This window comes from Excalfactoria chinensis, chromosome 1, assembly GCF_039878825.1.
Source record: "Excalfactoria chinensis isolate bCotChi1 chromosome 1, bCotChi1.hap2, whole genome shotgun sequence".
Taxonomy (NCBI): Eukaryota; Metazoa; Chordata; class Aves; order Galliformes; family Phasianidae; genus Excalfactoria; species Excalfactoria chinensis.
The window spans coordinates 18,658,771-18,673,298 of record NC_092825.1 but is presented as its reverse complement, the minus strand read 5'-3'; the positions used below and the strand labels follow the sequence as shown (position 1 = coordinate 18,673,298).

Genomic DNA, 14,528 nt, shown 5'->3' with positions numbered 1-14,528 from the left:
GTAATTCTCAGAATCATTTTAATTGAGATAATACAATCGAAAGGATTCCCTGTCTACAAGTTGCAAAAATGAAAATCACCTGCCTATGGGAGAGTCGTAGGCAGATTTACCTCTTTGCTTTTTGTCTTTCCTCGGAGAAGAGGAAAGCAAAAGGCAGAAGGGACAAGAGTTGCCTGTCAGTGCACGAAACCTAGGAAAATGTTTTTCAGGTAGTTTCTCTAACCACACAGGCATCTCCTCTTGCTGTTTTGGAGCACTCTGGATTCTTCTCCAATATGCTTTTCTTATTTTTCTGGCAGAGTTGCATAGGCTTTGTTTCCAGACATGGAAAACGGACAAAAGACAGCTTGTGTAATAGTTGAAATATAAAATCAAGTTTCAGTGTAGTGAGATTGAGATGCAAAACCTGTATTTAATTTCATGTGACTTGTTTGTTGTAGAACATCTATTGTGCAGAAGATTTTATTATTTTTTTTTTTACCTTTTTCATTTCTTCACAGCTTGCCTCTTAGATTCTGGGTAAACATACTGAAAAATCCCCACTTCATCTTTGATGTTCACGTTCATGAAGTAGTGGATGCTTCCTTGTCAGTCATTGCACAGACTTTCATGGATGCTTGCACAAGAACAGAGCACAAATTAAGCAGAGTAAGTAATTTGCATTCTACATCCTGACTACATTCATGCCTGACAAGACACAGGGCATTGTCCTAGACAATACTCATTCTCTGAGAAGATACAGCAGTGATAGTTTCCTTCTCATTTTTTAATGAAGTTAGCATTTCCCCACTTAGCAGGTTGGTGAGCCTGTCATTGTTACTGTGTAGTCTGCCAACTGATATTCCTAAAAGACAGAAAATATCAACTGCATTTATAAAAAGCAAGTTTAAGAAATGGTTATTTCGTGTCCACCATACCTTAAAATCATCTTCCAGTGATATATTTGTCAAACCCAACCGTAATGCTGTATGTAAACTTTTAAAGACAAATAATCTCCCCCGTGTATGAAGGTAAATGTTCATAATGTTAATAATAAGCATTGGAGTGTTAATATCTGCAGAGCTCAAGTGCTTATGATTAGAAAGGCTTGACCTTGGGTTCTTGAATCCGTGTTGCCTCTTAGTGTTTCATAAATCAACCAAGTTTCTATTACGATTTTTTTCAGGATTCTCCAAGTAATAAATTACTTTATGCGAAAGAGATCTCTAATTATAAGAAAATGGTGGAAGAGTAAGTATGAAGAGACTTTTCATGCTGATGCAAGTTGTTAGAGTTTTAAGCCTTGTAAATAGACTCAGTAACAGGAAAAGCGAATGCCGAGACAAAGTCAGCTGTCAAATGTTAAAAATTTTACACCTGAATGTTAAAACATTCCCTTGGCAGCAGTGTTCACAGCATTGAAATGAAGTGTCATTGTGACCCAATGCAACAGATGGATAGAGTTATTTGGGGAGAACACACTGCAGGTCTCTATGATGACTGTTCTTACCCACTGATCTGTCTAACCAGCGCTGCACTTCCATAATTGAATAGGAATCAAATCCTGAAAACATTGTCACAGAAACATAATTTCTATTCAGTCTCTGGCTTTATTCAATGACCAATTTGGGAATTCTATGAATACCACCGAAGATCTGCTGCAGGACACAACTCTTACTAATGGGTTACTTCAGAAGTTTTAAGACATGAAATAATCATCATTGGGGTAATAAGCAGATTCGTGTTCTGAGGTACAGCCCTGTGCAAGCAGGTGCAATTTGCCTTTTCTTGCAGGGGTAGCAAGTACTAATGACAGCTGGGAGATTGGGGAACGAAGTGAGTCATTGTTCTGTTGTGGTAGAACATCTGCACTATTAGGAAACTTGTTTAAAGTAATTGCGAAATCAAAATACAGAATTACCAGGAAACCACAACGTATTTCACCCAAGTGAAAGTTTGTTTTCATTTGTTGCAGTTACTACAAAGGTATTCGTCAGATGGTGCCGGTTAGTGACCAAGACATGAATACCCATCTAGCAGAAATCTCTAGGGTAAGAATGAATTAAGTTTCCTTGTCCTGAAATTGAAACCAGATATAACACTGTTTTTGTCTTCTCGTTTTAACTCGACAAGTGGGGTTTTTGTATATTTAAGCATCAAATGAGCTACTTCATATCTCTTTGAAAAACTCCTGCTTGGTGTAGTGCATTTGGGCCTTTTGAAGTGTTGATTAGTGAATGGAATCGAGAATGCTTATTATCAGAAGTCTCTTTGAGTGATGTAGGTGCCAGTGCCGAGCATATGGATTTTTTTCACATCTCTTGTGGAAAAATTACAACACTGTTGAAAGGCATTTTCTCCTTGCAGCATGTAGGTGATTTTTAACATTGACTATGCTGATAATAAGCAGCGACTGGGTTCAGAATGCTACCACATCAAGAATTTGACTGGGGATTCGCATATATTAAGTACAACACATTTTAGTGCTGTCTGTATGAAGACAATATTTCTATTTTACACTGCACACAAGAAGCTCATCATGAGCTTGCTTGATTTGCACTTTTTATTTCCACAGTGTAGGCTGGTGCTACCTGTAATGGAGGAGAGCAGAGGAGGCTGTTTGCTAGCTGCAGGCTCCAATTGGAGATTTAGGCAGCAAAGGCACTGCAAAATCTGCTTCATTCTTGAAAAAGCCTGTCTGCTGTGTTGCTCAGCTTAGCTAAAGCAGGCCCGTGTTTTCAAAGCACTTGATTCAGCTCAGGGAGCCTGCAGAAGCCCTTGCCAAACTGAGATAGATACTGTACACAGTGGCTGGTTTGCTCACTCACTTATGCTATTTCAAGAACCCTATCGATATAAAGAAATCTGGAGCTTCTTGTGGTTGGTTTATTTCAGTGCTCTTAGGACCTGGCATTTTGCAGATCATCCTCAGGAGAATGTTTCTATTTTCTGTCAGTCACCACAAAGCTCACATGTGGTGACATTTCATTTACTAGTTCATTTTATTTAAAAAATGGTAATTAAAAGTAAATTCAGAAGGGTGTTTTAAAATCAGCATAATATGCTGATCGTTTCTAATTACACCATCAATTATGATAAAAGTAAGTGTGAAAAGACTGACAGAAAATTGCAAATTTTGACCAGCTCTGGAAGTGACTTTGTAGGGTAAGAAAAGATGGATTTTTCTCTTCTGCTTTATGGCTTGGATACTCATTTATGCCAGAAGCTTTCTTTGCAATTCTTTATTTTTTAACTAGTTTAAAAATCTAAAGTCTCTAGAATTCAAGAGACTTGAATTCTGTACATCTGGATGAACACCATCTGTTTAGGGCAGGTAGAGCCCAGTCACTGTGTAAGTTAAATGACATGAGTGTAATGAATGGAGAAGTAATGGAAGGGATAATGCTTGCTTCATTTTAAAGTCCCTTTCTCTTTACTTTTCTGTCTCTTCTCTTCAAGACTCAAATGGCTTTTTCCAAATGTACATGTGCTTGCTATCTTGATGAGTTACACCTTTCCTGTAGTGAGGTGTGAATGACTACAAACAAATGCAAAGAGCTGAAGAAATGATTTCAAACAAACACGGCAGTGACAGAACCAATGTATCTCAGCAGTGCGTAGATTACTGAACACCTTAGTTACACATACCCATGCTCTTAACTGATGTTGCAGCTGTAATCTGTGGTTTGACAGAGTTCAAAATATTCTCCACCTCTTGTGCTGGAGCTGCAGACAGGCTGGAAAAACACCAGTGGGAAAATCTAGATCTGAAAATCACCAGACAAAAGTTTTCTCACCCCTTTTTCCTCTACTTAGCAAGAGGAAAAAGATGCAGAACTTGAGTTTGAAAACAGGACTGTCTGCTGTACCAAACGGTTGTGCATGTGTGTCACTTTCAACTGTCTGATGCAATTTTGACGTTTGCTGCTCATGTGTGTTGTTTAACAGGCACATACCGATTCCTTAAACACGCTTGTGGCTCTACACCAACTCTACCAGTACACTAACAAATACTATGATGAGGTAAGTGGTGGGGTTTCTTTTCTTTTGTATTTAATAACAATAAAAAGTTATAAAGGCCAACTTTCCCTGGATAATAAGGTAAAAGCAATGTTGAACAGAAAGCCCCAACTTTGCGGTTAGACACTTTCCTTGGAAATTACACTGCTCAAGGGTATGTTCTTAGAAATGAAGTTTCACTACGGGGTATCCGATTTTGTGGGTGATTGCTTAATGAGATCTGAAAGAAAAATAGATTTAAAAATCCTTTCTCTTCAGTTCTAGCATCCAAATTCCAAGAATTAGGAAATAAGAATATCACTGAGCAAAACGTGATCATCAGAGTCTTTGTCAGGTTTTAAGCCAGTAGGTTTTTTTTCAATTAGGAACAATCCATTAAGTTTGTTTTGTTTCTAGGAATGGGGCAGCGCCTTTTTCATTAGTTAAGATGCACTTAGAATATCCCTGTGTGCTGCTGCCCCCAATTTGCCTTGCAAAATGAAGTGCTTGCCCAAGGTAAACTGAAGCAGAACAACAACTGAGAATAGTCAGATTCAAAAGGAGGCTTACAGATTTGGTCCAAAGTGTTTCTTGGATTCTTCAGGCCCTGAGGAAAGGGGGACAAAGAATATCCCAGTGTCACTGGGCTGTGGCTATGGCTCTCCAAATTTAATCTGAAAACAAAAAGAGAAAAGGAAACTTTTATCCAAAGGTTTCCATGGCAATGAATGCCTCCAGAAAACTCTCAGAATTAAATCAAAGCGAGTAAGAACAGATGCTGAATAAAAAAAAAAAAAAAAAGAGTGCAGCACATGTGAGCTCACTTCAGTTTGTCTTGCACCTCAGCACAGTTCTTGTTTTCACTTAAATATAGCAGTAAAGGCAGCAAGTCTCATACACAGCTTCACTGCAGCTGCTTCCTACAGCTTTAAAACAGACGTAAGCAAGGAGAACCAGATCGTCTTGAGACGTCTTGCAATGGGTTTAGTAGGAAAAGTGGTTGGAGATTCACAGGCAGACTTACTGGCTTTGGTTTCCACATCCCCAGAGCAGAGTAAACTTGTTTTCAACACATTCCAGAATATCTGGAAAAAGCTGACTTGTATCCTGGGCTGCATCAAAAGAGTGCTGGCCAGCAGGGAAAGGGAGGTGATTCTGCCCCTATGCTCTGCTCTCATGAAAGCCTCCCTGCAGTACTGTGGTCAGCTTTGGGGACTCCAATATAAAGACATGGACCTGTTAGAGCAGGTCCACAAGGAGGGCCACAAGGATGATCAGAGGCTGGAGCATCTCTTCCACAAAGGCAGGCTGAGAGAGCTGGGGTTGTTTGGCTTGGAGAAGAGCAGGCTTCAGGGTGTTCTGACTGCAGTCTTTTGGTGCCTGAAGGAGGCTCTTCCAGGAAGTGTACCAGAGGACTAGGGATAATGATTTGAAATTAAAAGAGGTTTAGATTAGGTATCAGGAAGAAATTCTTCACTCAGAAGGTGGTGAGGCACTGGCACAAGTTGCCCAGAGAAGCTGTGGGTGCCCCATCCCTGGAGGTGTTCAAGGTCAGGTTGGATGGGGCCCTGGGCAGCCTGAGCTGGTGGGTGGCAGCCTGCCCATGGCAGGGGCTGGGGCTGGGTGGGCTTTAAGGTCCTTTCAACCCAAGCCATCCTGTGATCTCTGTGGTCTGACCTGTTATGGAAACACCCAAGGAACTTGTGTGACAGATGAATCATAATGCCCTGATTCTCCCACACTCCCTTGTCTCTGTTCCCATCCATGGTTTTGGGATTCTCCCATTTGGAGGCCAGCACAGATGGTGCCTGCTCTCTGCTCAGCCATCAGTCGGAGGTTATCAGTGGCAGGGCAGCAAACAACAAAGCAGAGTTGCAGCCCTTTCTTTTGCATACATCACTGTGTAACAACGAGATGCCTCTGATCAAAAGCCTGCTAATTCAGAGTTAGGGAGATAATACGTCAAGAACCATTCAGGAAAATTAATTGAGCTTATTTATTTTCCATAAAAATGCTTTAATTTGCATAAATTGGAACAGTTTGCGACAGCCCTTATCTTTGCTGCTGAAGCGGTGGCTGCAGCACACGCTGCACCCTACGCATCTCTGCAGGGCTTGACAGTGACTAAGTGGGTAAGCTCTAATTGTCCACATTTATGTGAAGGTTATATTCACCAGCAGAGATAATCATGAATTATTTAGTCTCGATTTGAGGCGTTACAGCTAGGTGTAAATGTTTAAATTAGGGGAACAATATCAAATTAAATTAGGCCCTATTTAAATACCGTAATAAGAGTTTATTAACTCTGCCTTGTAAAAATGTTTTCACGCTTTGAAAACAAATCCATTAGAATAATGATTTCTAAACAAATTTGCTCCAGTGTTTGAAACTCTAATGCTTTACCAGTCCTCAAAAGGGAAATTATTAGCTGGATTGAAACTGACTGCATTAATCTCCATTGTCAATAAAGCACACGAAGCAACGGGAACCGCAGGTAGTGACAGGCAGACTCTATTTCTCCAGACCTTATATTTGCCAACTTCAGTAGTATTTAAACACAGCTAAAGGTGTCTGCTTGCTGACAGCGGCTGACTTTTATTAATAAAGCCAGATGTAGAAAAAGAACAGTTTTGCCATACCGTGCATTCCCCTAATGGAGAAATCTAATAGTTGGTGGAAGAGTTTCCCTAAAGGACGTTAGGAATGAAAACCTTTCAAAACCTTTGAAATTTGATCTTGAGAAGCCTTTAAAAACTCTATTTGAAGAAAAACCTTCTCATAACAGCTGACCTTTTCAAGCTCTCGTTTTGAAATCCCTCGTGTCTTGGAGTCAGGCCTTACTGCATACACTCCGCACGGCAGGGGCTGCGTGAGGGCCTCTGGGTGCTGTTCAGATGGGCTCTGTGCTTCCTGAGCCATGTGGTGCTCAGCTCTCCCTGGAGAAGCAAAGGGAGGGCTGGCAGCTCCACAGCACCATGACAGCCCATCTCCTTCATCTCGCTGCTCTCAGACTGCCAGTGCTTGGTGTAGCCCTCACCTGTGCCACCCAGGAGCTGCTCATAACCAAAGTCAATGGGAGAGAGCTTTAATTACTGCTGGTAAATGATCCTCGAGCCTCATAGGGTGCTCTGCAAGTAAAACTCTTAACTATCTGTAAAGGCAGTGTTTCTGATGTTTCTCCCGCTGCCTGCTCCACCTTGCAATGCAATATTTCAAAAGATAAAGTTCTATCTATTAATTTTCTTGGATCCCAGCATAATGCAAAACACTGCGGTAGCTTAGATAAAATAATGGAGACTGTCACTTTTACTGTCTTCGTGTGTAAAACAGGATGTGGGACCCATAGAAGGACCTTATCTTCAGCACCAGGTGAATGCAAAGGCTTGGAAACCAAAGCAGCGTCAAACACTCGGTCTGGGAACGACATCGTATATTTTAAGCAAAAGGATTCTAAACATTCTGTGTTTATTTCTTCCAGATTATAAATGCACTTGAAGAGGATCCAGCTGCACAAAAAATGCAGCTCGCCTTCCGTTTACAGCAAATAGCAGCTGCGTTAGAGAATAAAGTGACTGACCTTTGACTCGAAAGCCGCAATAAAGAAATCTGATCTGAAGATGTTCAAATTCATTCTTCCTGTTCAGGAAATAGTGTTCTATTTTTTAATGTGTAATTACAACTTTAAATGAAAGATTTCATGTTTTTTTGATAGCAGAGGTGTAATGTAAAAAATTTTTACTGTAAATTATGCTTCTAATTAAAAGCTGTGTTGTGTGTAAATGAATCTTCTGTGGGAAGGAGAGTCCTTTGGCTGGGGGCGGGGTGGGGGGTGGAGGAAGGCAAGTCTGTAGTTCAGTTAATGGCATAGAATCTAAGACATCAGCATTTAGAATTCATTATGCAAGTAAACTCAATATTATAGCATCCTTTATATTTTAAGCAATATTTGTACTAGGAAAATAACAGCATATTCAGAGAACCATGCAATATCCCCTTTTATTTTGATAACTGGAAATTGACTTCCATGTAGCCCCAAAACTTTGTCTGTGCTCATAATGAACGTAGTAAACAACGCGTCCGATTTCTCTGTGAGATCTGCAAATGGGTTTTGCTGCCACACACAGTTCTTATGTTAATTATTCATGTCCACGGTAATGCACAGTACTGCGTCCAGCACGGTTGGCTGCAATGGAAGTGACAGTGGTGCCGTGGCTGTGAGGAGGGTTCTCCTGATAAAGGATCTCTTTTGGTTCAGAAATCACCGCAAAGGAGAATTAGTCCTTAAATCTTCACAACCCTTTGTTATCAATGTGAGTTTTATGATATATGCTAACGTGCCTTACTTGTACTAATTCTGTGAATCTGATGAATGGTTTTTGTAAAAAGAAGCAGATCAGAAAAAGAAATATTTATGTGCTATTGAATGACTTTTGTGTGAAAACCATGACCAGCAGAATGCTTGTAATTAGCCGCTTGCCGAGAGTGTGTTGTTTAACATGATCTGATTATGTATAATATCTTATTTTAGAATGGTTCTGATGATTTTTTTTTATTATTATTGTTTGGAACTGTCCTAGAATTACCATCACTTGTTTTTATTGTATTTGTGATGTAAAATACGAGTACGGTATTGGAAAACCTGTATGCCCACGTGTTGAAAACCACTCAGTTTTGAGCCTTGGAATTCTGCATCTGATCAAACAACACCATCAAACCATAGCAAAGACAGGTAGAATCACTCATCAGAAGTGTGTGCTTACAACATGTGTAAGCTACGTACAAATCCAAAAGCTTGGTACGCCTTCTTCAATTGCTGTATTGCACATCAGAGATCTTCGTTCCCTTTTGTCTCGCCAACATTGGCAGTGAAGTAGCATTTTAAGGAAGCGCTGCCATCTGTGTGAGTTCACTCCCTGCCCTGCCCAGCGCCCACCACCAGCCTCGGCCAGCTGACCCAGGCCACCACGTGGCCATAAGGTCGGTTCTTCCAGTGGCTGATTTGTTGTTTTTTTTTTCCTTTCTGAAAGCTTCCTGGTATTTGTCAGTGGATCTTCCCGCCAGCTACAGAAATGGGAAGCATCACCAGTGCCAGTCCTGTGGGCTGCAAGTGCTTTTGTTTTGGTTTCTTTTGTACTCAACTTGTTGCATTTGCGTATAACCATTCCTGACCTTGCCTGGGCTGTAAGTTATTGTACACTGTGTAGGACTGAGGTACATGACTGCTACATAAAGCTGCTTTGCCAGCTACTTCTTCATCAACAAAAGCATCTTAATTTCATGGCTAATCTGTTTCTTTGTCATTATTTGTAAATCCTGTTAATTGTAAATCAAATACAATGTTGTTGTTTTTTTTCCACAAAGTGTCACGGGATTGTTACTGAATCTGGGGGTGGCTGCTGGGTTTGTAATGCTTCCTCCAGGGCTGATGGAGCAGCAGCGCCCATCAGTCTGCGGTTGGTAATGGATGAGCATGGCATGTCCTTCTGATGGTGTGGCTGACGTCACACCCCTCCTATGGGCATTTGCTCTGAAAAATGAGAGTCCTCTTGAGAAGAGAAGATGTGTTCCAGCATCCCATAGTAAGGCATCTTCCTGCCTGACAGCAACCCTATCTGAAAGTCACCTGAAACACAGCTCAGTGGCATCCCTCCAGAGGGAGCAGGAAGCCCTGGAAGGAAGGAGGAAGAAGGGGGGAGGAAATCATGTGCTCTCAACCACTGAGGGCTGGATAAAAGCAGCTGTGGGTAGGCAGAAGCTGCTCTAGGTACTGGCAATGCTGCCAATCCTTCTCACCTGTGAGGTGAGCCATGCATGTGCCTGCTGCTACTGCTTGCAAGATGTGAGGTGAACCCCCTGGTCACTGTGCCTTTTGCCCTTTTTTCACATCATGAGAGAAAACTGAAGGCACTGGGCACCACAGCTCAGGGAGCGTGCAGGCTGCGAACTGTGAGCAGCTGCAGCTACAAAGGCGACTTGGTGCCAGCTCTTTGGTTTCTCTAAGTCTCCTCTCCTGAAAGCACAAAGTTGGAGCTCTTACATTTTATTCTTTTGCCTTTTGGCTACGTTTCTCCTGTGCTTGTTTTTCCACTCTGGTGCTCTGTTTTGTCCAGGCCTAGTTTTTGGCTTCAGTTTTCTCTGCATTTTAGCAATCTGGTTCTTAAACACTTCATGCTCCTCCTTTGGTTTCTGCTGCTCCTGCCATCTGGCTCATCTGCAAGATAAAAGAAAAAAAGCCCACTGGGCAGGGTCTCCCTCCTTTTCATCCCCTCTGCAGCCCCTCTGAGGAGCTTGTCTTTGGGCCCAAGAACTTTTCTCTGCACAGTGGGAGCTACAGTGGCAGCTGGGGCCTGAGCTGTCCTGCTGGGACACCCACCCACCCTGGTGCAGGGCAGGGACTGCCAACACCTGCCTCAGCTCTGAGTCCCACTGCTGAGTCCAGCACCTCCAAAGCCATGGGGCTTTGCTGCTTGCTCCGTGCATACAAACAAGCAAGTGGAGATCTCAGCTGATGGAATGAGGTCTGTTCCTCCACTGAGTAACCTGATCAGTTTACTTTCTATTCCTGGGTACCAGGTTTCCCATCTGACACTTTCCTAGGTGTTCTTCCAACGCTGCATCTAATATAGATTTATGAGCAAGTGGTTATAGGCAGAGGGCCCTTCAGCCAGCTCGTGTGCATAAGGCACCACGCTTCCTGAGGATGGCTTTTGTCATTGCTCTGTCAGAGTCAGATGTGAGCCTCCCATCCTGCAGGCGGCTTTGCTGGGTGCTTTGCTGGTCAGCCTGCTCAGGCTGAGCTGTATCCACTTGCACTGGATTTTCTGGCAGCCTGAAGATTGCCGGAGCCATCACTATAAACAACAAAAAATTGTACAGGGAATTCAGGAACTCACAGTGAAGTTCATCCATTCCCAAATTCCCGAACTCCTATTACATGGGAGATTATTTTTTAGCCAGCTGTGTAAAGACTTGAAATGGCTCTGAGCTTGAATTTCAGCTGCCCTGGACTCACCACCACTGATGAGATTTTTGTGGTCGGCCCTTTGCTGCTCCAGCTGCTCAAGTTGTGTTATTAACAGAACCATTTTCAGTCATATTATGCCCTGGCACTATGGGCTCACTTGACCTAAAATCTCTGAAAGTGATCCAGAAACCTTCCTTTCACACGCTTCTTGCAGCCGCTGCACCTCCATTTACTGCACAGCTTTAAGGCTCAAATCAGGTTTCCCATGTGTACCTAAGCTCATGTCGTAGAGAGAACTTCCCTTCTAAGTAACATTATTGTGAGGAAAGAAAGCCCTGTCTCCACACTTTTTCCAAATCTATAGTATTCTCTTAGAAAAAAAGTTACTGGTTTGGGTTTCTTTGCTTGGCTCATTGTTTTTTCCTCTATTTGTGGACAACCTGACAAAGCCATGAGGCAGCCAACTTTGCAGACATCAAAAGGAAGATGTCTGCTGCCATTCTTCTACCAACCACTGGCCAGAGTCCTCTGGTATTCTGGTTAACACTCAGTTGGGCTGCAGTTTGGCAATTTGAGTCACTGCAGTTGTTGCACTGGAGATGTCAGCACCGAGGCCCTTGTGACTTGCCTTCATCCTCACTCCCAGCTCAGCACAGTCAGGCTCAGCTCCTGAAGCTTTCCAGGCTCCCCACAGCACAAACCCCTCTCTTCTGCTCTGCCTGGACCATGGAATTCTCTGAAGAATGAGAAACAACAGCATGCAGAAGCTAAAGTGGTTGGAACTTCTGTCCCCTCTGAGCTTGCCCAGGCTGTGATTTTTTTCTTTTTTATTTTGAGAACCCTCCTGCCACTGACAATGAGGAATCTGAAAGTTATACTTGGCAAACAAGTGTCCGTCTTTTAGCCTTCTGCTTTTGCTAGTGTTGGTCTTGGTGCAGCTTGAAAATGGTGGTGGAAGTTTTGCTGTTTATTTGTCAGTCCCTGAAGAACAGAAGGAAGAGAGACTCTCCAGACCCACAGGAATTAGAACATTTTCAAGTTTTTTTCTGTTTCTTCACATTGTAGCCCCTTGAGGTTCAGCAGCAAGGAGTATCTCTCCATCAACAAGAGATGAAAGTGGCTTCTCCTGTGCAGGCCTGTAATGGCCCTCTGTGCTACAAGAGATCGGTGCCCTCACACCACTCCTTTAGGTCTGACTTCCGTCTTGCCTGTGCACAGGGCTTGCAGATGGATATTACTCCCAAAGAAGACAAAAATCCCACTACAGTTCATAGACAGGCGATCAAAAGCTGCATAATTTATCCATGTATTCCTGATTCTCTGCTGCTTTTCAGATAATTGCCATTTTATCCAGAGCAGAGTCTGAGTGGTGTCCTTCTTCTTTTTTGAGTTTTCAAAGCACCTACATGTCTCAGTGGATTGAACACTTTAGAAAGAAACTATTTCTTTGGCGGGACAAAGGACAATAGCTCTGGTACAGCTGTATATGGCTTGTCTTAAAAGGAAATAAAAATCCCACCACAAACCACACACTGTGTTTTTGAAATCCTTTATTCAGTGCTCTAATTCTGAACAATGTTTTTGGCTTATTTAATTCTCCGCAAAATTGAATGTTGAACAAAACTCTTTTTTTCCTCCTTTTAATCTACTGTAATAAGAAAGGAGTGAAATGAAAAATGTATTCCTTTGATACCCTTAATCTTTCCTCTCCTGCGGCTCTGCTCCTATTCAGTAAGAGATCATACTTGCTGGTTGCAGGGCCCGGACGCCAATCCATGGGATGAGAAACAAACCAAAATCCATGTTTCCTGCAGCTGCATGTGGGTCTGTGGCAATGCTCACAATAGTAAAACTGCCTCAAGGACGTTATTTGGAATTTCATTGTTGAGGGCCTGGCTGGTTTCCTCGTCCTCCTTCATGAGATCCTGCTTTGTGTGGGTTTTTACCTTGTGCTCGAGTGGCTCTCGCTGGGACACAGCTCAACATTCCACCAAAAGCCCGAGGAAGGAAGCAATCACTGCCTGGATTATCCACACGCTTTTCATTCTCGAAGTGCCCCTGTGGGCACCCAGCCCTCCCAGGCTCAGCTCACTGCGGAACGATAGAAGTGGATTTTGTATGCTGGAGCAGACGGTCTTACTGAAACACAAAATATTTCCATCTGTCTAAACTAAGCCGTGTTTGTTTTGCTAATAAAATCCCCCTGGTTACGTACGATTCTATTGACATCTGAAGCATGAACAGCCCTTTGGAGCTGGTTTGAGCTCTACCTGAAGTCTGGAGCTCCCTCTGCTAGTGGTCAACAGCAGATGCCTTGGAAGAGCCCTTGAGCAAGCCACATGCAGGCAGCACTCCAGCATACTGCTAACTGCCTGCCAGATCAGCGCCCGGCCAATGGTGACGGGTGAGACATGGGGCCCTTAGGGCACGTAGCCGCTGTCCGATGGGCTCCTCCTGCCCTTGGCTGTTCTTTGGCTCTGACAACAAAGAGCACTTTGGCAGTGTCGTGGCGTGCAGACTCGAGTCTCCCTGTGGTTAATCATTCATGTGAATTAGCAGTGCGAGTTCTTTAATACAGAGCTTGAATTTAATTTCAATCTCTCCTGTCTGTCATTGTCTCCTTTTATCAGCTTTTGGAGATGACAGCATACACAATGTATCTAAGATTAGATTCTTGCTTTAAATATTTAGCGTCTGAATCACATCCATTTGTACTTTGTTGCAAGGTTGAAGTAATGTGGCAGGACACACACACTGCCGTTGTTAAAACTCCCAAATTAAAGGAATGCTGAATTATTCATCCTAAACTCTTAAACAACTTCTCATTGCAGTCCTGTAGAAATTCCCTGCCTACAGCCAGCGGGTTCCCTGCCCCGTGTGTGGCATCATGGCCGTGGGCTCTTTTTGCTCACAGCTGATGTTCTCTGTGGATTGGCAGAGCCCAGCACACTCCAGGCCAGACACGGCAAGCTTCTGCTTTACAAACTTACCTCTGGCTGGTGATTATGGAGCCACCAGAAAATATCCATGGCTGATGACGTACATCCATGTCAGCAGCCAAAAACATTTTCAGCTTTCTGATGGGAAAGGATGCTAGTTGTAGCCCTTCTTCATCAACAAGCCCAAGGGCAGATGGACAGGCAGTACACTGGGGTCACGGTGAGAATTGATTATGAGCATGGCAAAGACTGCAGGGAGGAGAGGGCTGCTCCTCAGAGCCATCATGGGAAGAAGGCGCCACTCCGAGTCATGGCTTCTGCCAGATTTCCCCCCAGAACTGCTGTACTCTACTAGGACCTCAGTGAAGGCACCACTTTGCCCTGATGACATGTAGGAAGCCAAAGGAAAGGATCTCAGGTGGGACAGACATTAGGTTGCAAACTCTGTCCCTTTACCATTGCCAAGGATGTGACGCTGAGATGGGCTGTATCATGCGGGCAGCATGGCTCCACGAGCCTGTTCCAGCCATGAAACAGCAAAACTGCATCTGCACGGCTGACCATGTGCTCGGCACAGCCCTGTTACAGGCTGCATTTTTGTATGCTCTACAAAAAATCATGCAGTTCTCAATAACAAACCCAGATAC

The 14,528-nt window shown here is 43.2% G+C and overlaps 1 protein-coding gene across 3 annotated transcripts in view; it reads left to right on the top strand.

Moving 5' to 3' along the window:
• The window catches only part of PLXNB2 (plexin B2), a 249,565-nt gene extending 240,230 nt beyond the window's left edge, over positions 1-9,335 (top strand). For all 3 annotated transcript variants that reach the window (XM_072331745.1, XM_072331736.1, XM_072331754.1), the window contains exons 35-39: positions 501-648; positions 1,166-1,230; positions 1,955-2,030; positions 3,928-4,002; positions 7,457-9,335. In XM_072331745.1, coding sequence (XP_072187846.1) covers positions 501-648; positions 1,166-1,230; positions 1,955-2,030; positions 3,928-4,002; positions 7,457-7,561 — 469 coding nt within the window. In that variant the 3' untranslated portion in view covers positions 7,562-9,335. The remainder of the gene's footprint in view (positions 1-500; positions 649-1,165; positions 1,231-1,954; positions 2,031-3,927; positions 4,003-7,456) is intronic.
• Positions 9,336-14,528: the final 5,193 nt, after the last annotated feature.